This window comes from Lemur catta, chromosome 15, assembly GCF_020740605.2.
Source record: "Lemur catta isolate mLemCat1 chromosome 15, mLemCat1.pri, whole genome shotgun sequence".
Lineage (NCBI taxonomy): Eukaryota > Metazoa > Chordata > Mammalia > Primates > Lemuridae > Lemur > Lemur catta.
In genome coordinates this window covers 54,382,973-54,406,378 of record NC_059142.1, presented here as the reverse complement: position 1 = coordinate 54,406,378, position 23,406 = coordinate 54,382,973, and the positions used below count along the sequence as shown (strand labels likewise).

Sequence of the window (23,406 nt, the reverse complement as noted above, 5' to 3'; positions counted from 1 at the left end):
GTTCACGTGTGTGGTAGGACACGTCAGTACTTTGCTTTTATGGCAGAATAATGTGCCATGTGCCACACTTTGTTTCTCATCAGCTGATGCACTGAGCTTGTTTTACTTTTATCATATAAAAACAGTTAAACCAACTTTAAAAATGTAAATGTCAGAATTGACAGGCGCCACCTTTACATGCAGAGGGGGACGCAGGGACCCGGAGCGGAGGTGGCAAGTGAATCTGCTGATGTCCTGGACCCCGAGCAGGGCGCAGAATGAGTGTGGATGCCCAGGGGTGGGGTCAGACAGGAGCCCCCAAAGTGAGCCCAACCAGAGAAAGGGGAGAGCAGAGCCAGGAGCCAGGGAGCAGTGACACCCCGCGGCAGACTAGCTGAGCCGGGCTCCAGCCTTGGGAATTTCCAGAGGGGACTGTGTCGTGAGCATTTCTGTCAAGGCTCCAGGTGAGCTCAGTGTGCAGCGGAGGTGAGCAAACACTGCTGGGAGGATCAGACCAAACCACCCAGAGGAAACAGTGATGCATCTTCTAGAAGGGCCCACGTCCCAGGTCAGAGAGGAGGGGCGGATGAGGAGACCCACGGTGCTCTTCCAGCGACCAGGGGTTCCAGGCAGCAGCCCAGCCTGGGGACGGCCCTGAGCGGGGGCAAAGGTGGCTGTGCTGTGTGGCTGTCACTGGGTCAGCAGAGCCGTGTCAGCTGATCCTTCCCCCGCCATCCAGGTTCATTAAGATTGGCGACAAGGAGGTGGAGTACCACCACAACTTCCGCCTGATCCTGCACACCAAGTACTTCAACCCACACTACAAGCCAGAGATGCAGGCTCAGTGCACCCTCATCAACTTCCTGGTCACCAGGGATGGCCTCGAGGACCAGCTTTTGGCGGCTGTGGTGGCCAAAGAGCGCCCAGATCTAGAACAGCTGAAGGTAACGGTGTCGGGTCACCCAGGGGGTAACCGCCGGAGGGGCAGAGGGGGCCGGGTCCACGTGAGGGTCCCTGTGAGCGGCCACCAGCCCCGGGGGTCTCGCTTCTCTCCGAGGGTGTCTCAGCTTGTCCCACTGAGTCATATCTTCTTGTGCGACACAATGAGTCACTACTTCTTCCCCAGTTCTCTCCTCATCCAGCTCCAAGTTTAATTCTAAATCAGACGACCGCTGCACTCGCAGAATGGGAGTCACTGCGGTTTTCAGAGGCTCTAAGCTCCAACGCGCTGCCCTGTGAGAGTGGCCTGGCTGCCGGCCACTCCCGTGGCTCTGTCTTGGCCACACACGTGGGCTCAGGACAGTCCCAGGCGCACCTGTCTCCCCATTCTCCCCCTACAGTGTCCCCGACAGGAAGCCTGGCGGCCAGGCGCAGGGTCCCTCCGCCACCACGGGGCCACTCCTGCAGCATCCCATCTGCCATGGAGTCCTGCTCCCGTTGGGCTCCAGGGCCGTGGCCGAGTTGCACGGCCACCAGGCCACATGCTCACTGACTCTGCTTCCCTGGCAGGCCAACCTCACCAAGTCTCAGAATGAATTTAAGATTGTTCTGAAAGAGCTAGAAGATTCTCTCCTGGCCCGTCTGTCAGCCGCATCGGGGAACTTTCTAGGAGACACTGCCTTGGTGGAGAATCTAGAGACCACCAAACACACGGCCAGCGAGATCGAGCAGAAGGTACGATGCCGTCCTCCCCGGGGCTGCGCCCTCGAGCCCTGGGCGGAGCATGGTGGCAGGGGGCAGGGCGAGTGGTCCCTCCAGTGAGCGGGGAGGAAAGGAGTCCGAGGAGGCCCAGGGCGGGGAGGAGGGGGCGCGGGTTCCCCCCAGCACCTGCTGCCACCATGGTGGCTTCCAAGGGAGCCAAGCGCTTTGGAGGGGGCTGGGCCCACCGACGCGTGGTGGTGTCCACCTGCTGGCTTCACTCACACCCCTTTTGTTTGTTTTGAGGTGCAAGAGGCAAAAGTCACGGAAGTTAAAATCAACGAGGCAAGAGAGAGCTACCGCCCCGCTGCCGAGAGGGCGTCCCTGCTGTATTTCATCCTGAACGACCTCAACAAGATCAACCCCATCTACCAGTTCTCTCTCAAGGTGAGGCTGCCTGTGGGCTCCGGGGCCGGGCCTGGCGCCCGCAGAGCCATCAAGCGGTGCCAGGCCACCCTCTGGGGGAGGACGGGGTCAGGGGCCGGGGCTGCGGATCCGCGCAGCGCCAGCTCCCCGGGGAGCGCCTGGGCTGGTCCCTGCACCCTGCTCTTCCCCTAGACACCCCCCACCCACAGTCAAAACAAGCCGGAGGCCACCGCAGGCTGGGAAGCGGCGGCATCCAGCCCTGCCAGCCTCCACGGCCACCTCCCCAGGCCTTCAACGTGGTGTTCGAGAAAGCCATCCTGAAGACCGCCCCTGCCGACGAGGTGAAGCAGCGCGTGATCAACCTGACGGACGAGATCACCTACTCCGTCTACACGTACACGGCCCGGGGGCTCTTCGAGCGCGACAAGCTCATCTTCCTGGCGCAAGTTGCGTTCCAGGTAAGGTGCAGCCTCGCTCCTCAAAGCACGGTCTGTGGGCCGGCAGCGAAATGCAGATTCTCAGGCCCCGCCCGGCTCTGGGGCACCCAAACCTGCATTTCAGCAAAAGACCCCAGGAGAGCTGGAGTCCGAGGGGATGACGTGGGACCTGCCCGCGGTGAGGGAGGCAGGCAAGGTGCTCCGGGGGCAGCTCTGGCCAGAGGTCAGCTGAGGAGAATTTTACCAAGAAACGTCATTTTGTGACATTGTGTTGGTAGCGTCCTGCATTTGTGCTTAGCCCGCGGTGGATGCTGAGTAATATTTTTTAAGCAATAATCATATCAATGAACAAATATTTCTCGTTTATACAGTCCTGCTGAAATATTTAAAGAGCTGTGTTCCGTTAAATTGATGAAATAGCCGGTCTTCGCCCGTTCTGCGGTGCTGTAACAAAATACCTAAGACTGAGTCATTTATAAGCTGTAGAAATTTATTTCTCACGGTTCTGGAGTCTGGGAAATCCCACGTCAAGGTGCTGGCGTCTGGCGAGGCCTTGTTGCGTCGTCCCGTGGCAAAGGGCTAGAGGGCGGCAGAGTACAAAAGGGGCCAGACTCCCCCTTTCGGGGGAGGGGTGGGGAGCGACTGCTTAATGGAGGGGGGCTCCCTTCTGGGGCAATGAGAAAGTTCTGGAACTAGAGAGAGGTGGTAGTTGCACAACATTGCGAATGTATGAAATGCCACTGAATGATACACTTTAACATGGTTAAAGTGGTAAATTATATGTTAGATGATTTCACCACAATTTAAAAAACACAACAAAGTGAAGACAAAGTTTTGCCCCAACCCAAAAGGGCAGGACATGCATCTCCTGAGGGCTGGGGGCTCCTCCCGCCGGCCCGAGGGCTTGTTTGGAGGGCTGTTGGCGCGGTGCTGGCCAGCAGCGAGTGTGTGGCCTTTGTGTCCCTCAGGTCCTGTCCATGAAGAAGGAGCTGAACCCAGTGGAGCTGGATTTTCTCCTGCGCTTTCCTTTCAAGGCCGGGGTGGTCTCGCCAGTGGACTTCCTGCAGCACCAAGGCTGGGGTGGGATCAAGGTTCGTCCGCAGACTGACCGCTGTGTACTCTCCCCGCGCGGGGTCTTTCCGGCTAACGCGGAGGATGTTTACAAGGCCAGATTACAAGGCGCCACAGGCCCGTAAAATTCAGTAAAGCGAGGAGGCCCCAGAGATAGGGATACCAGCCAGGACGGGCTGGCTGCTCTGCTTTCCTGACTGATTGTGACATCTGCTAGGTCCCCTGGGGCCGGCACACAGCCAGCACACAGCATCCTCTGGGAGCCAGACCAGGCCCGGGGCGTGTCCCCCCACACCCCAGCTCCCTCCCTCCTCCCCGGAACCCCCTCCTCCCAGGGCCAGCCAAGTGCAATGTGCTAAGGCTCAGATTCCTGGACACAAGCACTCGGGGACCCTTGAGTTTCAGTGGCTCTGTTCAAAAAGCCCTGAAGAGGGTGGTCCCCTGAGATAGGATGGCTGTTTCCAGGGACCACTAGAGAAGCAGCCACTAGGTCCCTTCAGATGCTCCCAACTGGGAGGCGAGTTCATGTCCCTAGACTAGATTCCTCCCGAGGAGGCTCCCGCCGCTGTCTGGGCAGACCTAACAGCGCACGGGCTCAGTGGCTCAGTGAGGGCCTCTCGGGCTTTCTCCTCCCAGAGCCCTGGATTCCCCGAGGCCATGGTCTCTCCTTACTGAATTAAGTAAAGGAATGTTCTGGGGAAGGGGGTGGGTGGTGGGGAGTGGAAACAGTCTGTGGACTGTTGCGTCTGCCCCCAGGCCCTCTCGGAGATGGACGAGTTCAAAAACCTGGACAATGACATTGAAGGATCCGCCAAGCGGTGGAAGAAGCTTGTGGAGTCGGAAGCCCCAGAAAAGGAAATTTTCCCCAAGGAGTGGAAGAACAAGACGGCCCTGCAGAAGCTCTGCATGGTGCGGTGCATGAGGCCGGACCGCATGACCTACGCTGTCAAGTGAGTGCCCCGCCGGGCCCCGCCCCCAGAAAGGCGAACAGCCTGGGGGGGCGTGGTTAGACATCCTCGGACCTAAGTCAGTCGTCCTGCCTCGATTATTCTTACCCCTGTTCTGCAGAGGAAGCGGACGGGGCTCAGAGAAGTTAAATCATCAGCCCACGTGATTCTTCGGGGACCGAGGTGGGATTCCACCCCTCTGTGACCCCAGCCCTGATTCTCCTTAACTCTCGGTGTGTCTGAGTGTGGTCAGCAGGCTCCCCCTCGCTCCCCTGCCACCAACCTGAGTGGGAGGGGTACCCATGACACGCAATGTTTAGTAAAGTGAGGCTCCCGTGTGGGCCCCTAGGTTGAAAGTGCAATTTCAAGTGTGGATGCTCATGTCCACCACAGCCACACAAGCCAGGTCGTTTTAGGATGTTCTGGGGAGAAAACAATGGCCACACCAACAGCATTCCAGGACTTCCGACCCCTCAATGGCAAATTCAAAGTTGGTGTCTCATGGGTGTCAATTTTGGCTACTTTGCAAGAGAAGTGTTCTCATCTCACGAACAATTTCTCCAGACCTAAAACCCCTCAATGTTGGAAGTTTAACATGGAAAACAAGCCCAGGGTCCATTCTTGGAGCCTCTGCAGCTTGTTTGGCTTCTTTCCGTTTCATTTTTCCTCGTAGCCTGAAAGCAGCCAGATTTCCCAAAAGACACCCACGTCCCCAACAGAATTCCCCTGGCCAAGCAGGGGCCCAACTCACATCCCACTCACGGGTTACTCAGACTTTTCTGTTTTCTTTTCTGCAGACAGAAGGGGGAAGGGACGGGGCAGGGGTGGGGGGCAACGAACGAAACAAGAAGTCCCTGTGATGTGACACAGGAGGGCAGTGCCGGCCCGGGGAGGCAGCTTGGACCCGGTGCTGGAAGACAGGTGGGGGACGCTAAGGCAAGGCCAAGGTGAAGGACATGCACCTGCCTGGGGAAGCTGGCGTGTTTGGGGCACAAGACTCAAGGGGCATCAGAGTCCTCATCTGAAGATGAGATGAGGTGGCCTCCCTGTCCAGAGTTAGCGTGTGTGAAGGCGTTCTGGTGACCCAAAACAAGGAAACAGCCACCAACTGCGGACGCAGCAGCGCACTTCCCAGTGGCACGGCCGATCCCAGACCCCAGGTGAACCCAGATCATGTTCCTCGGCTCTGAAATATCTAACATTTCTGTGGCACCGAGGAAGGCAGATTCACCACCCTGATTATATAAGGAGAGTGTAGCTTAAAAGCTGGGAAATTCAAATAGACAGCAAGTAAGAACAGCTGGTGCCGGCCGAGGGCGCCTCGTGCCGGGTGCTGCCAAAGCCTTCGCGGGCTCCCCCAGCAGCCCTGGGAGGCAGGCACCCACACTGGTGCAGGGAGTGGGAAGCGGCTCGCCCACCCAGCGTGGAGGGGTTTGCTGGCAAACTGGTTCTCCAAGAAAAAAAAAAGCCCTCATTCACGGCCAGTTTCTGTGGTGTAAATACTCGGCCGTGGCCTATCGCGAGCTGCCAGTGGTTTATGGGAGCGGCTGGGAGCTGGCCCCAGCGCCCCTCGGCCAAGGACACTTGCAGGTGGCGGAGCCTGGCGGGGACCAAGCACACATTTTCCGCATCCTTAACTCACCCACAGAGAGCAGCCCTGGCCTGGCCAGGAATTAGCGAAGGTGATTCTGTTCCGTCCCTGCCCAGGTGCAGGACTCAGGACGTTGTGGAAGTCCCTCAGTCCCTCCCTGGACAAGGATCACGGCAGCCACACTCTGAGTCGATGCCAGAGGCCTGGACGGAACAGAATCAGGGCCTCCAGGAGCAGCAGCTCCTCCTCCCTCCCCTGCCGAGAGTCAGCGTCGGTTTGGGAAGCCCGGAACGGGGAGATGAACGGCAGGCAGAGGCGCCCCCAGAAAGCCCCTCGTGGAGCCAGGAGCTGGAGCAGGCTGGGGGGGGACGCTCAGGGCACTCGGGTTGAGCTGCCTAGGGACAGGCGGCTCCCACCCCCAGGATGTGGTCATTTGTCCTCCTTCCAGAGACCAGGCTGGATGTTAAAAGCTCATAAATCTTAATTGTTAGGATTCCTTCAGACCATAGTTAGCTCAGCCATTGTGATCACGGGAGGACAGGCAGACACCTGGGATCCAAAGACCACCCGACCATGCTAGGTTTCCCAAAAGAGGATTACCCCAGGCCTCGACCGGCCCCAGACCTACTGGGGTCAAGACAGACAGAGACTGGGGCTCAGTACAGAGAGGTGTTTCTGTGGTCTAAAGTTACTTTTTCTTTGATTTTTCTGATTCTCCATGTTTTGGGGTCTCTCAGGCTCACCCAGACTGCTCTGACGTGAACTTCCTTCCCCCTCAGCCCCCCTCGCGGTGGGCCCCGTGTGTGGGATCGCAGCCCCCACACTGCTTAGCCTGCCCCAGGGAGGACTCACGGGGCGCCCGGCACACGGGCCCCTCCCCTCGCCAGAGCCCTTTCTCTGCTGACGAGAGTCCACCAAGACAGTGGCACTTCCGCCTGGGCCACGGCCCACCCGAGCCCCTCGCCCCTGGGCTGAGCCGCCGATTCCCTTGCCCTCAGGAACTTTGTGGAGGAGAAGATGGGCAGCAAGTTCGTGGAAGGCCGGAGCGTGGAGTTTTCTAAGTCCTACGAGGAAAGCAGCCCCTCCACACCGATCTTCTTCATCCTGTCCCCGGGTGTAGACCCCTTGAAAGACGTGGAGGCCTTGGGTAAGTGTAGCCTGCAAGCGATATTCTCGGAAATGGGGCCCATGTCAGATCGCTGGCCACTAGGAAAACGCAAACCCAAGCCATGGCGAGATGCCACCTCACAGCCCCCAGATGGCAGTTGCCAAAGACAGAGAACAAGAGCTGGGCGGCTGTGGGGAGACTGGAACGCTCGCACGCTGCCGGGGGGGACAGTAACTGCTGCAGCTGCTGGGAAAAACACTGTGGCAATTTCTCAATAAGTGACACACACAATTACTGTAAGACCCAGCAGTTCCACTCCTGGGTCTACACCCAGAAGAGCTGAAAACAGGTGTTCAGATGTCCTTTCACAGTACCCAAAAGGTAGAAACAACCCAGAGTCCCTCGGCTGGGTGAATAAACACAGTGTGCTGGAGCCATGCAAGGGAAAATTGTTCCCTGCAAAAGGAGAAAAGTACTGACACAGGCACAACGTGGGTGGGACGCAGAACTTGCTAAGGGAGAGAGGCCAGGCAGAAAGGCCCCACGCTGCGTGATTCCACTCATGTGAAACATCCACGATCGGGGAATCCTGGTGGCAGACAGTGGGTTGGCAGGGGCTGGGAGAGGGTGATTGGCAGTGACAGTTCAGTGCACACGGGGACTCCCTCTGGGGCGATGGAGACATGCCAGATGGGTGGTTGCACAACACCGTGAATGTACCGAGCGTCACCGAACTGTAAACTGCGTTGTGTATCTCACCACAGGAAAAGCGGGAGGGGAGGTATGTGGGATTCCCGGCTGTGGATCGCAGAGCCCGAACCTTTGTCATTTAATCATCTCGTGCTTTTCCTGTTTTAGGGAAAAAACTGGGATTTACCATAGATAATGGAAAACTCCATAATGTGTCCCTGGGGCAGGGACAAGAGGTGGTGGCCGAGAACGCCCTGGACGTGGCTGCGGAGAATGGACACTGGGTCATTCTGCAGGTACCAGGCGGCCGGCACCTGGGCCGAGGGCTCCCTCCCGAGGTGGCACGGGGTGGGCTGGAAGGCCCAGAAGGGAGCAGAAGATGGGAGCTGTGTTCAAAAACGTGGCGGGACACCCCCCAGCCCACCGAAGGGGGCACCCAGGGTGTCAGTTCTGGGCAGGTCAGTGGGAGGTGTGGGCGCCAGGACTGCCCAGTGAGAGCCTGGGTTCTTCAGTGGTGAGACAGACTCTGGGGTACCTACCAGAGCACCCCTAAAGAGATAGTATTTAAAAGACAAATGCTAGGTTGACAAAGACCCCTCCCCCTCCTTGCTTGGGGCAGGCAGTAAAGGCCGTAGCACCCCAGAGACATCCCCCATGCTTTGGTTAAACTCTGGCAGCCTGGGGCCCCCCAAGACCCCTCCTAGCTGCCGGCTCGCCCACGAGGGCCTCCAAGTCTGCCCGGCCGCCACAGGTCCACAAGGTGTGGTGACCTCAGTCCGCAGGGCCCAGCCTGGCCCCCATGGAAAGCCCTCAGCTTCAAGGGGAGGGGTGGGGGCCACACAATCTCAGCCTTCTGCTGGGGAGGACCAGAAGGACTAGCCATAAATGTGGAAGTTTTGAATTAATTGAGCCCAAAAATAGATTCTGGTGCCTCAGTTGCTTGGCTGAAAATATCTCAGTGTGCCTGGCACCTGGTTAGGGTGGACGGAGTGGGGAGGAGGGGTGGTGCCAGGCACCAGGCGAGTGTCGGTGCTGGCGGGAAGAGCCCCGCCCACGACAGGGGACATGGCGAGTGGCCCGTCCTTGTGGGCCCAGGGACGTGGGAAGCGTGTGTGGTCAGCTAATGCCTGGTCTCGGCTACAGAACATCCACCTCGTGGCGCGGTGGCTGAGCACCCTGGACAAGAAGGTGGAGCGCTACAGCACCGGCAGCCACGACGACTACCGCGTGTTCATCAGCGCGGAGCCGGCACCCAGTCCCGAGTCCCACATCATCCCCCAGGGCATCCTGGAGAACGCCATCAAGATCACCAACGAGCCCCCCACGGGCATGTACGCCAACCTGCACAAGGCCCTGGACCTCTTCACCCAGGTAGGGCAGTGGCTGCGAGGGGCAGCCTAGCACCAGTCCCCGCGTCCCCTGAGCAGCCCCGGGGCCCCGACAAGAGGAAACAGCTGGGCCTGGGAGCTGCGGACCGACACAGAGGTCTGGAGACAGCCCCCCAGCACACGCACGCACGCACGTACCCCTCACACGACAAAATCAACACATTCCCAAAAGACTGTAAAATGCAAACGATTTACAGTGCTATGGCACTGTTTATTACTTAAAGCTTCATAAGCAGAAATGCAGTTTTTAATCAGTTTCATGAACCTGCAGATCAGCACCAGTGAGTGCTGTGAACTCGTCTTTACTGTGTCCTTGGAGGTGGGGCCGGGCTCCCCCCAGTGGGCCCCTGAAGGTCAGTCGGCTTTACTGGGGCCCCAGCGCCCCGACCCCTCCTGCCAGCCCCGCAGTCTGGTACTGGTCCACAGGCCGACTGCAGGCGGACGGGCCGCAGTGCCCCATTGCTGGAGGCGACGGGTGACGGTGGTGAGGCTGCCTTCGCTGGGGCCTGGGCTCTGGTTCCAAAACCCGGCTTCCTTGCCGTCAGCTGACTGGCGAGCCTAGTCCTCCGCCAGCAACTGCAGTGGCTTCTTGCTGCCTCCACGATGGAGGGTGGAGGTCTCGAGGACCCGGCAGCAGGGCGCCCGCTGGGTGGGTCTCCTCCACGCCCCTCTCTGCCTGGACTCTCACCCGATTCTGCCCTGCAACCCAAACCTCACAACCCTCAGGGCTTCGCCAGAACGCCACCTGCTCCAGCCTCCCTGGCCTTCTCGCCCCCGGGAACAGCTCCCTGGGCACCGCTAGTCTGCATTTACGTGTTGGGGCCTCGTTTCTGCTCTGGACGAGAAGTTTCCGTGTGCACACGTTGCATCTCCCAGCTGGAGCCCAGAACCTTGAGGTTTTGAAAGGCCGTGTTCTCCTACGACACCTCACACAGACCTGCTCGGGGAGTACAATGTTCCGTGAATGCACGGCTTCTGCATCTGATTCAGTGTTTGAAAAAACCACTCATATGAAATATCTGAGATACCAACTAACAATTCCCAACTGGCTTTTAAAGGACACACCATTGTCTAAGTGTGAAAGTAAGAGGGAACTGAAAGAAAACCAATGTTTAAAATGGGTCAGTTGCTCCTTTAACAGAACAATTGCTACCAATGCCTCACACACGCTGGAGGGGCCGGGCATACAGTGCCCCCCCACCCCGACCGGAGCTGGCGGCCTATGGGCTGCCGAGGGGCACAGACAGGACCCCGGGTGTGGGAGTCCGTTGTGACAAATGCCATAGGATGCACTCAGGGCCGTGGGGCCACGCCACTCACGCCCCGGCCAGGGGTCGGTGCCGTGGGAGGAGGGTTTGCTGCCGCCCGTGGTGAGACAGTACAGACATAGAGAGGAGACATTTCGTAATCTTTGTAGAAACTGCCATTGCTGTGAATCCAAGCACACGATCTGCTTTTCCTTTAGTAGCTCGTGTTTATTGTATTTTGCAAAAGTCTCAGGGACAGGTGGGTGGTGGCACAGCAGGAAACCCTGTGACAGCCCGCACTTAGGGAGATGCCTCGTCCAGGCTGCAGCTGAGGCCTGCGGGTACGCCAGGTGACGAGGGCGGCTGGGCCGTAGGACAGAGGGAACAGAAGCTGCAGGCACCTAGGGCAGCAGAGAAACACAAGAAAGAACGTTCCTCGTAATTACCAGTGTTCCTCACCGGCTGCATGCAAACACCATCCCAAATGCTCTTAAAAACAATTGGTGAAGGCTTATCAGGGGGCAGGGGCTGCGCAGCAAACCCTTTCTTTTTCATGGCTCCAATATGTGGGAAGATTTTATTAGGAAGCAGTATATCAATAATTCAACTTGTAATAAATACTTAACAGTGACAAAACTGCATTTCTGAAAGAAACAGGGAAAAGACACCGCTCTGTCCCTCAGCCTTGGCAGGAGAGACCGGCTCAGATCACAGCCGGTGCCCCCCGCCCCCCGCACCCCAGCAAGCCAGCTGTCGAAGACGGCTCTGGTCGCACCTGGGGGCACTTCCGTGCACAAGTCTCCCCTCCCCCTCCCGCAACACCTGATGGGACGTGTCCCCCTCCTGCAGGACACCCTGGAGATGTGCACCAAGGAGATTGAGTTCAAGTGCATCCTCTTCGCCCTGTGCTACTTCCACGCCGTGGTGGCCGAGAGGCGCAAGTTTGGCGCCCAGGGCTGGAACCGGTCCTACCCCTTCAACAACGGGGACCTCACCATCTCCATCAACGTGCTCTACAACTACCTGGAGGCCAACCCCAAGGTAAGGGGTTGCGTGTCCCCCAAATCAGTGCCCCTGTACATCCTCCTGCTTGGACATAATCCCTCTTTCTTCCGTCCATCCTTCCCCTCCCTCTCTCTTGTTGAGTCTGTTTACAAGATGTTAAGTAGTTTTCATAAACCAAACAAAATCTGAAGAACGGTAACGTCTGTGATCTCAGCAACTGACGTAGCAATTACCATCTGTCCTTTGCCCCCACCTCTGGCTGCTGTGGGCTGTCTGCGGGGTTTCCGCATGTTAGCTAGCGCTCCCTGGGGCAGCTCGAAGCACTCCTGCTGGTGGGACAAGCAGGGCTTCCTGGACTGTGGCCCCACCGGGGGCTGCAGCCAGACCCAGGATGAGGAGGGGAGGGGCCGGCCTCGGGGACCCTCCTGTTTCCCACCCCTCGTAATAAAGCCCAAGATCGGCAGGGGAGGCGAGGAAAGGCCGGCGCAGCCTGAGAAGGTCCAGGGGGCTGACATGAGGACAAGCACCCACACTGCCTGGGGGGGGCCGCAACAGAGCTTCCCATGAGGGGGCCACCATGGTCCTGTGGCGCCACCGGGGAGAGGGAAAGGCCATCTCCATCCACCGGGCGACGGGACGGGGTGCCCGCGGCCCGTCTTGCCTCAGACAAGGTCTGTATCTCTGTACTCACAAGTCGTGCAGGGAGATGCTAAAAAGGACTTTTCATCATCACCGTTAGTGTGGTCCCTCCGGGGCCAGGAGCGTGGGGGGAACAGTTTCACTAGAATTTCTTCAAGCTACTCCCTTGGCCATTTTCCCCCCCGTGTACACACAGATACAGGTTCTAAGCTGGCCGAGACACTGCGTGAGCGTGGACATGGTGTGCCTCGGACACGCCGCGCCCTGCCGACGGGGCCCACGCCCCTGGGGAGGCCCCCTCTCCCCTCTGCGACTCCCCACCGCTCCCTGCGCTCTCCCTTCCTGGCACAGATCCCGTCTGACGCCAGTAACCACCTATGGAGACGCTGTCCCTGTCCGTGGCCCGCTCAGTCCTGGCTCTGAGGACGTAGGTCGGGGCTTCCCACTCGGCCAGAGAGAGAAATCAGCTGGAGTATTGTTAAAAACACACAGAACCTGCACGGGCTTTCCCGGGGAGAGACCCGGAGAGCTCTGTCTCCCACAAGAGTCTCTGGGGGATTCTAACCAGCAGATGTGGGAACACACAGGGGCTCCCTCCTGGGGAGGCAGCCGTGGGGGGCCCTCCCTGCCTCTAGGCAGCTCAGCACACCCTAAAGATAAGCAGAGAAAAATATTTTTTAAGTCACAAAATGAGAATTTAGAGACTATCAATGTTCTAAGTAAAACTTCACGAGACTAAACCAGACAATTGATTAATCTAGGTCTTATTCAATTAATTTTAATTCAATGGTATTTGATAAACAGCTCTTTTAGGCAGGACACCGGGGAAGTCCCAATGTTGCGTAAATGCCCACCTCACCCTTAAGGAGCCGCAATCCTAGGGAAACAGGTGTGCAAACGCGGGGACAGGCCCACCGCAAGTGGCACAGTCCCTGTGGCTGTCCCCCGGCTGCGGCGTGAGGGGCTGCATGTGTAAGCACACACTGCATTTCAAGAGCTCGCTGCTGAAAAAAGAGTGCAAAGGATCTTATTAATAGTTTTTATACTGATTACATGTGGGAATGATCTTACTGTTCTTGTGGCCGCTGGAAAGTTTAGAATCAGACGTGGCTCCCACTGCACTTCCCCTGGATGGCGCCGTGCAGGGGACAAGCTACGTGGAGGCTGGAAGCAGAGTCCCTGGCTTTGCAGAGGCGGCCGCACAGGCGCCAGGCTCCGAAGGAAGAGGAGCAGAGGCTGAGGTGTCGGGAAGGAAGCGTGGGGACAGCAGGAATAGCCGGAGGGCAAGATGAGTGGAGGGACACGGCAAGAGCAGAGGCCAGAGAGGCCACCTGGCCTGGTGTGAGAGCATGTTTGCGCACACGGCCGAGTCTGGTCTTTGCTCCAAGCCATCTGTGCGACTGCAGAGGCCTCCAGGGCACAGGAGCTACCTGGAATGATGTGATCTGCATGGAATAGCAGAGCCAGGACGATGTCGGGGGGATCAGAGGAAGACCCACTTGAAGCATTTGGAAGACATGACTAACCGACCTTCACGGCCAAAAAGATAGACGGTGCCTGAGTCAACACTCGCTACGCGGAGTCAAACTGCTCGTGTTGAGAGCGGCCGTGGAGAGGCAGTCACAGCCCGTGACAGGGAGGGGGGACTGAGCTCTGACTCAGGCCAGGGCGTCTGCGGCACCAGCACAAGAGCCCTGGTGCCACCGTCAAGGCAGTGTTAGAGCAAGCGGGGGCAGGAGCTCAGCCCCAGACGGAGGCAGAAGCTGCATGGCCCTTGGGGAGGGGCCCCAGGGCAGAGCGTGGCAGGGGGACGGGCACCGGAGGGAGAAGGGTGGCCCTTGCACCTGGTGGTCCTCAACAGCCTGGCGGCAGGGGGGGCAGCAGCAGACGGCTCGTGGAGTAGCTGGCCCTTGAGTGCCGGGTGGACCTTCCCTAACTGTGTCCATCTTTCCCAAGGTGCCCTGGGATGATCTCCGCTACCTTTTTGGTGAAATCATGTATGGTGGCCACATCACGGACGACTGGGACCGCCGGCTGTGCAGGACCTACCTGGCCGAGTACATCCGTGCAGAGATGCTGGAGGGAGAGGTCCTCCTGGCCCCCGGGTTCCAGATCCCCCCGAACCTGGACTACAAGGTGAGGACGACGCATTGAGCATGAGCTCACTCTGACGCAATGGCACGGAGGGTTAATGCGTGCTGGCTGGCTCCCGGGGAGAGCCAGCATTACAAATGGAATATCAATAATTGAGTAAGAACCCAGACAGCCAACGTAAGTGAGGATGAGAAATGCAGCCTCTGGGAAGGGGGAGTGGAAATTTCCTTCCTGTGGCCGGGGAGCAAAGGGGGCAGGCGGCAGCTGGGCCGGGGAGCAAAGGGAGCCGGGCAGGCGGTGGCCGGGCCAGGGAGCCAAAGGGAGCAGGCGGTGGCCGGGCCGGGGAGCAAAGGGAGCGGGGCAGGCCGCGGATGGGCCGGGGAACCAGAAGGAGCTGCACGGAGGACACAGGCCCTGCAGCCTGCTTCCGCACCATGCCTCTCCAGGGTTACCACGAGTACATCGACGACAACCTCCCTCCGGAGAGCCCCTATCTGTACGGCCTGCACCCCAATGCAGAAATTGGCTTTTTGACGGTCACCTCGGAGAAGCTGTTCCGCACGGTCCTGGAAATGCAGCCGAAAGAGACCGACTCGGGAGCCGGCACAGGAGTGTCTCGAGAGGAGAAGGCAGGATCCTTAGTACCCAGAGGAAGGAGGGTCCTCCTGGTCCAACCAGGGCTGGGGGTGGGGGGGTCCCCAGAGGGCAGCCCCAACTGGCAGCAGTGGGAGCGGGGCCCGCAAGCAGGTTAACAGGCCCCCAGCCATGGAGGCTGCGGCCTAGGAGAGGGATCTGCTGCCCCCCACCCTCCCTGCAGTCTCCCAGCCTCCCCAGCTGCGGTTTCCAGCCTTGCCCTGCCTGCACGTGAGCCGTGGTGTGGCCCGTACAGGACAGTCTGGCCTATGAGAGCAGCCCTTCCAGGGGAGCCTGGGGATCACAACGGGCAGGTCCTGTTGACACTCAAAGAATTAGAGCAGCTCAGAGGATGCAGGCGCACGGGACAAGTTCTCACTCGTCTGTGCTCCCTCTGTGCCGTCTCCTGAGCACCTCTGCACTTAACATTCTGGGAAAGTTCTATTACATGTTACCCATGTTTTGGGCTTCACGGTAACTAGACCAAATTCCTGACATAAGACCCTCACCGCGATTAGGCCCAGGACCTGTGCTCGGTCTAATGATTGAAATTAGAAATTGGCTGAGGGATGGTGGTACAGGTGACCACCGTGTGGCCCTTCCTTGAGAGGGTGGGAACAGCACAGTCCCTACAGGCAGCCCCCAGGGAGGACAGAGTCACAATCCCATGACGCTGGGTGACTCTCACGGTGGGAAGGAAACCAGTGCCCTGGGAGGGTCTGGGAGGCGCGGGGCCACCTGGCCTGACCCACAGTCACAGCCTGCGGGCCGAGGCTCTGCTGCCCCTGTGACCCTGCATCTCCAGCAAGTCCACTTGCCTGTCCTCTTCCCAAGGACTTGGGCTTGTGGATGTTTATTTTGACCCTGTGGTTTGTGGGGAGGGCTCTCTGCTTTGGTGACGATGCAGTGACGGGGACTGACTTCCAGGTGAAGGCTGTGCTGGATGAAATCCTCGAGAAGATCCCGGAGACATTCAACATGGCCGAGATCATGGCAAAGGCCGCTGAAAAGACCCCCTACGTGGTAGTGGCTTTTCAAGAATGTGAAAGAATGAACATTCTGACTAATGAAATGCGCCGTTCACTAAAGGAGCTGAGCCTGGGGCTGAAGGTAAAAAGAATGTGGGTCTGCCAGGCCCCCAAAGACACGGCTTGGTTGCAAAACCAGCAGTAAACCAAGGCCCGGGGGAGCCTGCGCCGTGGGTTAGCATGTTCTCACTCCCCTCCCCTCCCGGGGCTGGAGTTCTAGGCGCCCTGGAACAAGCCACGGCAGGTGTCCAGACGGCTCCCGAGCAGCAAACGCCGACGTGGCCCTGACACAGGATGTCTCTAGAGGCACCACACAAAGCCACGCTGTGCTGACAACTCACAGAACACGCTGGGGCCTGTGCTCTCCCACCCTCCCGCGAGAGAGCACGCAAGGCTCAGCCTGGGTTCCCTGGCACCCCTGTCTTCCTCAGGGGGAACTGACCATCACCACCGACATGGAAGACCTGTCCACAGCTCTCTTTTACGACACTGTGCCGGACACGTGGGTGGCCCGGGCCTACCCCTCCATGATGGGCCTGGCGGCCTGGTACGCCGACCTGCTGCTCCGCATCAGGGTAAGCACTGCGTCCTCTCAGCCACTGCCTGAGTGGGGACCCGCGGACCCCAGTGCCCAGGTACAGCACACCCCAGCGCCTCCAGGAGCGTGGCTGTGATGGACGCTCTGGACATTCCTGCTGGCCTGGCCCGGTCCACAGCACCCAGACCCCTGCCACCCCAGGCATCTCCTCCCAAAGGGGGAAACAACCCCATCTGCCACAAGCACAGCAGCCTCAGCCCTCCCTTGAGCCAACATTCCGGGTAAGCCACCCTCCATGAGGAGCGAGGTGACAAAGGCAAAAACCTCTCTCGGGATCCTAAACTATCCTCAAGTGCTGAGCCGTTCCCTTTGTGACCCTCTTCCCTCACTGAGAATGGAGCCTGACAGCAAAGCCCCGTCACGAGTCACGGGACGGCAGCTGGCTCGGCGAGAGGTTTGCGTTGCCGCTGCTCAGCCCTGGTCCCCCTCCTCCTGCCAGGAACTCGAGGCCTGGACGACGGACTTCGCCCTGCCTACCGCCGTGTGGCTGGCTGGGTTCTTCAACCCCCAGTCCTTCCTCACGGCCATCATGCAGTCCATGGCCAGGAAGAACGAGTGGCCCCTGGACAAGATGTGTCTGTCTGTGGAAGTGACCAAGAAAAATCGGGAGGACATGACTGCTCCCCCCCGCGAGGGCTCCTACGTGTACGGGCTCTTCATGGAAGGTGAGGAGGAAGCTTCCAGAGCCACGGGGGGGGAGACTAAGCTAGTGCTTGGCAAAGACAGACAGTGAGGGCGGTGGGAGAGGGGCTCAGGGGCCGTGCTGACCGGTCGCAGGGGTGGAGAGGGTTCCCAGACTCTGCAAGAGTCTAGTGGAGACACGCCCCCCCCAGCCCCGATCACACAGCCAGGGCTGTGCTTACTGGGGGGCTTAGGCCAGTTATAGGCAACGAGAAACTGGGCCTCTTCCGTCCATGGAGCCCAGAGCAGATGAGCTTTCTCTGGGTGAGCTGAGGCCCCGTGAGTTCCTCTGCCTGTGCTCCCATCCCAGTGCCACCTGGCCTCTGCATGGCCCAGACCCAACAGCAGGAGGGAGGAGGATGCCTCTTAGCAGTTGCCCCTATGTCACCCTGTCCTACCCCAAGGCAGCCAGTGGGGCAAGCCATTTCCTCAGACCCGCTCTGAGTTGAATGGCACTTCCTCCGCCCCTCGCAACAACTGCAGTCATCTGTGGGTGCCAGGCCCGCAAAGGCTCAGGGATCGCACTTCCCCCATCCCCAAGGACAAACACAGCAGCCACGCTCCATGTTTATTCTGGAATTACAGCCAGGAAACATAAACATCATTAAATAGAGCAAGTAGAAACAAGTCTGGTTAAAAGTGAATAATGTAGATGCATATATGCTTGATTATCTATACCCTACACACAGGATGGGCGTTACACACAAAGGGAGCCAGGGAACGGGAAGCTCTAATTTTGAAGTGGAGTTATGATTTCCTGCCCCTGCAGTTAAGAAGGCTCGCAGATGAGGCTCTGAAAACACCACAGATTTAAAGGGATGGAATCCTAGAGCCCCAGTGCAGAGCTGGTCCTCAGCGCAGAGAGAGACCCACGGGGCAGTTACAACATGCACATAATTACTCCATGTGCAGCAAATCCTGCGCCAGACCAGCCCTGGCACCAGGCCTGAGCCCTGGGAGGCAGAGTCCTGGGAGGTTCAAGGGCCCTTCCAGCCCCTCCTCGCACTTGGTGGCAGCGTACTAGATAGGACACGGTCACCTCCCCAGGGCCACCTGACCCACACCGTGCTATCCCCGCAGGAGCTCGCTGGGACACCCAGACCGGAGTCATCGCTGAATCACGGCTGAAGGAGCTGACGCCGGCCATGCCTGTCATCTTCATCAAGGCCATTCCTGGGGACCGCATGGACACCAAGAACATATATGAGTGTCCCGTATACAAAACACGCATCCGCGGCCCCACCTACGTCTGGACCTTTAACCTGAAGACCAAAGAGAAGGCAGCGAAGTGGACCCTGGCGGCCGTGGCCCTGCTCCTACAGGTCTAGCCCGACTCGGGCCCTCACTCCCTGAGTTATAACCACAACTCACAATTTCCAACTGGAAACCCAGCTTGCAACCATTCCTTATCTATGTGTTTTTTGTTCTCTATTAAGTAAACAAGGTGCTTTATAACCAAGTGCATCTGGACTAACCAGGGGGTGGAGGTTAGCGTGGACAAGGCAGTACAGATTAAAACTATTGGAGCCACTTAGCTGTTTGTCTGACTGACCTGCCCCAGCCTTCAGCTCATGCATGAGAGCCACCACAGGGCCCGGCCCAGGCTTGGGGTGAGGCTTCAGTTCCCAGCAGCAAGGAACCAAACCCCTAAATCCCGGGGTGGGACCAGTCAGAATTATTTTTTAATGCAAGCAGCATGGGGCAGTCACCCCATTTGGCCTGATGCTACATGCAAATGACCCCCCCCCCCCCGTAAGGGGACAGGTTACCTTCTCTCCAGTACAAGAAGCGCCTTTGTAATTATGGCATCCCCGCCCCAGCCCACCCCCAGAATCCCACACAGCTACCACTTCCCTGTAGCTGAAGCACCTCCTAATCACTGGGCACTTGGGGACTACCTTAAACACATGCTTGTGTCCTTACGTCCATTCCCCCCACCATCAGTCCCCACTTCCTGCCCAACTTGCAGGCTGGGTGAGCCAGGGGTGTGCAGAGTGGTCTGGCAACTCTAATACTCGGGGTTCAGGACGGCTGTTTGGGGGGGCCCAGTGGCAGTTTCCACCCAGTTCCAGGCACAAGCTGAGACCGAGGACGAGTGAGGCTCCTCCACACTTGTGGTACAGACAGCTATAGAACCACCATAAAAAAATACACCCTCAACCTGCCCGGAGGGAGGGCTCAGGCCCCCACTGTTCTATCTGCAAAGGGAAAGACATCAGCAGCGGGGAGAAAGTAAACCCCAGACCTTTAGGACTCTCTGTGGCCGGGCTGCCAGGTGCAGACCCAAGGAGAGATGACTGACTAAGGGGGGGGGGGGGCGGGGCTGGGACACCTCATAGAGCCTACAGACTCCAGAAAAGAGGGACCCCAGGGGGACTGTAACCTGAAGCTTCCCACGTTTCTTAGGCTTAAAAGCAAAGAAAAGGGAACCCTGTAGGAATAGCATTCTGAGGTTTGGTGAAAACATTTTCCCAAGTATACTCACCCAAACCATGGGTGAAGAAGAGGTCCAGGGAGCCTGTTGTAATAATTCACAGCAATCCTAGGGCCTAGTGGGGCTACCAGAGGGAGAAGGAAAAACACCCCTGCAACCCTTCCTCCCTGCGGCCCAGGGAATCCAGTCCCTGGGGGTGGTGGCTGGAGCCAAGCGGCCCTGGCAGCAGGCACCTACCGCCGCTGGCCAGGAGGGGTCGCTGCAGCCCTTCTCATCCTGGGCAGGGGGACAGGCCACTCCTGACCAGAGGAGATGAAACTGCAGTGGCCACCAAGCAACTCGTTCCAACCCCTGGTAATAACCACAAAAATGTGAAGTTTTTCCAATTTTGCCCTTAGATCCTGAAATAAACAGTAATTTATTCCACCCGTACATATTGTGGGTAGTTGACAAAATTATCTCCAAACTTTCCAAGAGATGATTCACCTTTGGGTTGCACTCCAGTGGCGGCGAAAGCAGGGATTGAAACAAAAGCCCCACAGCTGAGAGGAGTGGGGTGCCCCCCACCCGGCTTGTCTCTGCTTCCCCAGGCTGCTTTGGGGAGTGGGGAGAGAACCTGCCCAGGACGGCGCGAAAGTGGTTAGCAGAGACAAAGGGAGCAGTGGGGCGCGGAGGGCGCGATTGCTCAAGCCTGGCTGTGGCACAATGATGTTTACTCTGGTCCCGCAGCATCTGCAGGAATGCGAGCTCTGTTTACCGAAAGCCTCTCTCCAAACAGAATCCCAGTGCCCCAGCACGTTCCTTTGGCTCCTCCAGTCTAATTGTCCCGCAGGACAATTTAATAACTAGTTTGAAGGCAAACAGTGTTAACTGATGTGCTGCTACCCCAGGGCAGTCTGGCCACAGCCACTGCTATGCCCTATTCCCAGCCACTTAGACCTGCAGGGCTGCCAGGGGTGGCTGGGAGTCTGCAGCTGTCCTTGCCTAAGACCAGGGTGCGCCCAGCACGGAGCCCCAGGTGCACAGCAAGACTGGCCAGCTGCAGCCTTTCAGGCCCCATGAAAGGTGACAGCAGCTGCTGCTACCAGCCCTTGCGAGGGAACAGTGAGAAGTCGCTTCCAGAGACAAAGTGCAGGGACAGAATCCAATCTCACTCCCCTAAAGGACAGGCGGCCGTGCCCTGCAGTCCAGCAGGCTTCTCTGTGGAAAGGCCTTTCTCTGCAGAGGCGTCAAGCACCTGGAGAGAGACTGGGCACTGGGGTCTGAATCTGCTCCTGGAGATCCTGGTGGGGAAGGGGTTGGCTTTTATAAACACACATGACGCATGTATCAGGATGCCCTGCTGTGAGAAGGTGTCACACAAACGTTTTAAGTAGATCCAGTAAAATAAGGTTCATTCTTCAAAAAACAAATTGCAAGGGAAAAAAGGAACATACACATTAAAAGAGATTCAGCTGAAATATCAGCACATTACAGGTATAAACCTTACCTGGACCTCAAGTCAAATAAACAAAAAAATTAAAATGAAATAAGTACTTATAAGGCAATCAACTTGTGAACACTTTCTGAGGACTTGATGATGCTAAGGAATTCTTGCTCATTTTTTTAGCAGGTGTGATTTTGGTGGTTTTTTTGTTTGTTTGTTTGTTTTTTTAAGACAAGAGTCTCACTCTGTTGCCCGGGCTAGAGTGAGTGCCGTGGCGTCAGCCTAGCTCACAGCAACCTCAGACTCCTGGGCTCAAGCGATCCCCTCCTGCCTCAGCCTCCTGAGTAGCTGGGATTACAGGCATGCGCCACCATGCCCGGCTAATTTTTCTATATATATTTTTAGCTGTCCATATAATTTCTTTCTAATTTTAGTAGAGACGGGGTCTTCGCTCTTGCTCAGGCTGGTCTCAAACTCCTGAGCTCAAACGGATCCACCCGCCTCGGCCTCCCACAGTGCTAGGATTACAGGCGTGAGCCACCGCGCCCGGCCTGGTAGTTCTGTTTTTTTAAGAATCTAATATTTTACAGGGGAAATGCAGCAGCACACACATTTTATTTAGAAATATGGATGTGTATGAATATCAAAGAAACAAGTCAAAAGTGGCTACTTGGAAGGAAGGGCAGGAAACAGCTGCATTTTCTTGGTCTTTAGTGCTATTTTACTCCCTAAATTTGTACATTATTATTTAAACAAAATTAAATAATGAGGGCCAGGCGTGGTGGCTCACGCCTGTAATCCTAACTCTCTGGGAGGCCGAGGCGAGCAGATCATTTGAGCTCAGGAGCTCGAGACCAGCCTGAGCAAGAGTAAGACCCCATCTCTACTAAAAAATAGAAAGAAATTAGCTGGACAACTAAAAAAAAAAATATATATATATATATATATATATATGTGTGTGTGTGTATATATATATATATATATATATATATATATATATACATACACACACACACACACACACACACACACACACACATATATAAAATTAGCCGGGCATGGTGGCGCATGCCTGTAGTCCCAGCTACTCGGGAGGCTGAGGCAGGAGGATCGCTTGAGCCCAGGAGTTTGAGGTTGCTGTGAGCTAGGCTGACGCCACGGCACTCACTCTAGCCCGGGCAACAGAGCGAGACTCTGTCTCAGAAAAAAAAAAAAAAAAAAAAAATTAAATAATGAGGAAAAACTACACAATGAAATACAAATATTTTTAAATGAGGTAGAGCGGAGAAGCAGGGTGGCAGGATCTGCGGGAGCGCACGCTGCAACATGCACCAGCCGCACAGCCTCATGTCCCTGTCTCTGACTCCCTGCTCCCTTCCCTATAGCCAAAGGCCCAGCCATTCAGGCCGCAGTGCCCAGACAGCCTCAGGAGCCCAGGCCCATCTGGGGTGCAGTCAGGGTCCTGGGGAATCTGGAACACAGACGGTCACTCCAGAGAGCCCACCTCTAGTAGTGGCCACCCCTGCCCAGACCTCCAGGTATCTACACAGCCCAAAGGTAGCTCAGGAGATTGTGGGACCCAGCCGGTGCCTCTCTGGAAGCAGCAGGCTCCTCGGGGCAGGCAGAGCATGTCCTGTTACTCAACTGCCAGTGCGTCTAGAACATCGCAGCTCTGTAACTGTGCGTCACAGAAACGTCAGGGAGGCGGCAGGCGGCAGCCCCAAGGTCTGGCTCCGTCAACACCTCACCCTTGTGAGCTGCAGCTGGCCAGGGCAGCGAGCCAGGGCTGCTCTCCCAACCAGGAGAACCTCCTCCCCTCCACCTCCAGCACCTCCTGCGCTCCCACACCAGCACGCTCGGCTCCCCGGAGGGAAGGGAGAGTGGGAGGGGACTACTGCTGGCAGCCCCACCTGGCACAGCCCTGGGACTCGGTGGAGTGGACACCCGATAGGAGGTGAAACAGGCTGCCTAATTTAGCACCAGGCTTCCAACACTGACAATAGCCAGTCCGGGACCCTGGAGATTCCAAGGAGGGGATGAAAGGGCTCATTTGGGAGGACTAATTTGAGAGGCCCCTGGGAGCACTGGCTGGGTGGGAACTGCCACCTGCCCTACTCGTGAGTGCGCAGAAAACCACGCTGAGGCGGCACTAGACACGGACCTGTCTGTCCTCAGAAGAAGTTCTTGATCAGTGGAGTCACCATCTTCACCCACAGCTTCACCTGCCGACTTGGCTCCTCAAAGGTGGCGGAGGATACCACACCGGACCTCAGGTAGAGCTGCTCTTGCTCCTGAGGAAGAGGGACAGGCATAGTTAGGAGTCCCCTCCAACACCACTTGACCCAG

At 57.5% G+C, this 23,406-nt stretch overlaps 2 protein-coding genes across 10 annotated transcripts in view; one reads left to right on the top strand and one right to left on the bottom strand.

The window, feature by feature from the left end:
• The window catches only part of DNAH17 (dynein axonemal heavy chain 17), a 101,571-nt gene extending 82,841 nt beyond the window's left edge, over window positions 1-18,730 (top strand). For both annotated transcript variants that reach the window (XM_045525703.1, XM_045525702.1), the window contains 16 exons: window positions 719-923; window positions 1,489-1,653; window positions 1,924-2,064; window positions 2,331-2,501; window positions 3,449-3,571; window positions 4,308-4,501; window positions 7,088-7,236; window positions 8,056-8,183; window positions 9,031-9,258; window positions 11,372-11,563; window positions 14,123-14,302; window positions 14,707-14,889; window positions 15,821-16,003; window positions 16,353-16,496; window positions 16,959-17,184; window positions 18,281-18,730. In XM_045525703.1, coding sequence (XP_045381659.1) covers window positions 719-923; window positions 1,489-1,653; window positions 1,924-2,064; window positions 2,331-2,501; window positions 3,449-3,571; window positions 4,308-4,501; window positions 7,088-7,236; window positions 8,056-8,183; window positions 9,031-9,258; window positions 11,372-11,563; window positions 14,123-14,302; window positions 14,707-14,889; window positions 15,821-16,003; window positions 16,353-16,496; window positions 16,959-17,184; window positions 18,281-18,528 — 2,860 coding nt within the window. In that variant the 3' untranslated portion in view covers window positions 18,529-18,730. The remainder of the gene's footprint in view (window positions 1-718; window positions 924-1,488; window positions 1,654-1,923; window positions 2,065-2,330; window positions 2,502-3,448; window positions 3,572-4,307; window positions 4,502-7,087; window positions 7,237-8,055; window positions 8,184-9,030; window positions 9,259-11,371; window positions 11,564-14,122; window positions 14,303-14,706; window positions 14,890-15,820; window positions 16,004-16,352; window positions 16,497-16,958; window positions 17,185-18,280) is intronic.
• Window positions 1-23,406, bottom strand: part of PGS1 (phosphatidylglycerophosphate synthase 1) — a 71,577-nt gene that overhangs the window by 11,898 nt on the left and 36,273 nt on the right. For 3 of the 8 annotated variants that reach the window (XR_006728846.1, XM_045525704.1, XM_045525707.1), the window contains 2 exons: window positions 23,222-23,351; window positions 10,730-10,923 (listed from right to left, as the gene is read on the bottom strand). Coding sequence is in view for 5 of the 8 variants with exons in the window: in XM_045525704.1 (XP_045381660.1) it covers window positions 23,232-23,351 (120 nt within the window). In the remaining 3 variants the exon portion in view is untranslated. Of the gene's footprint in view, window positions 1-10,729; window positions 10,924-17,754; window positions 18,374-23,221; window positions 23,352-23,406 lie in introns of those variants that run through there. The other 5 variants (XR_006728847.1, XM_045525705.1, XM_045525708.1 and 2 more) reach the window with 3 other exon arrangements.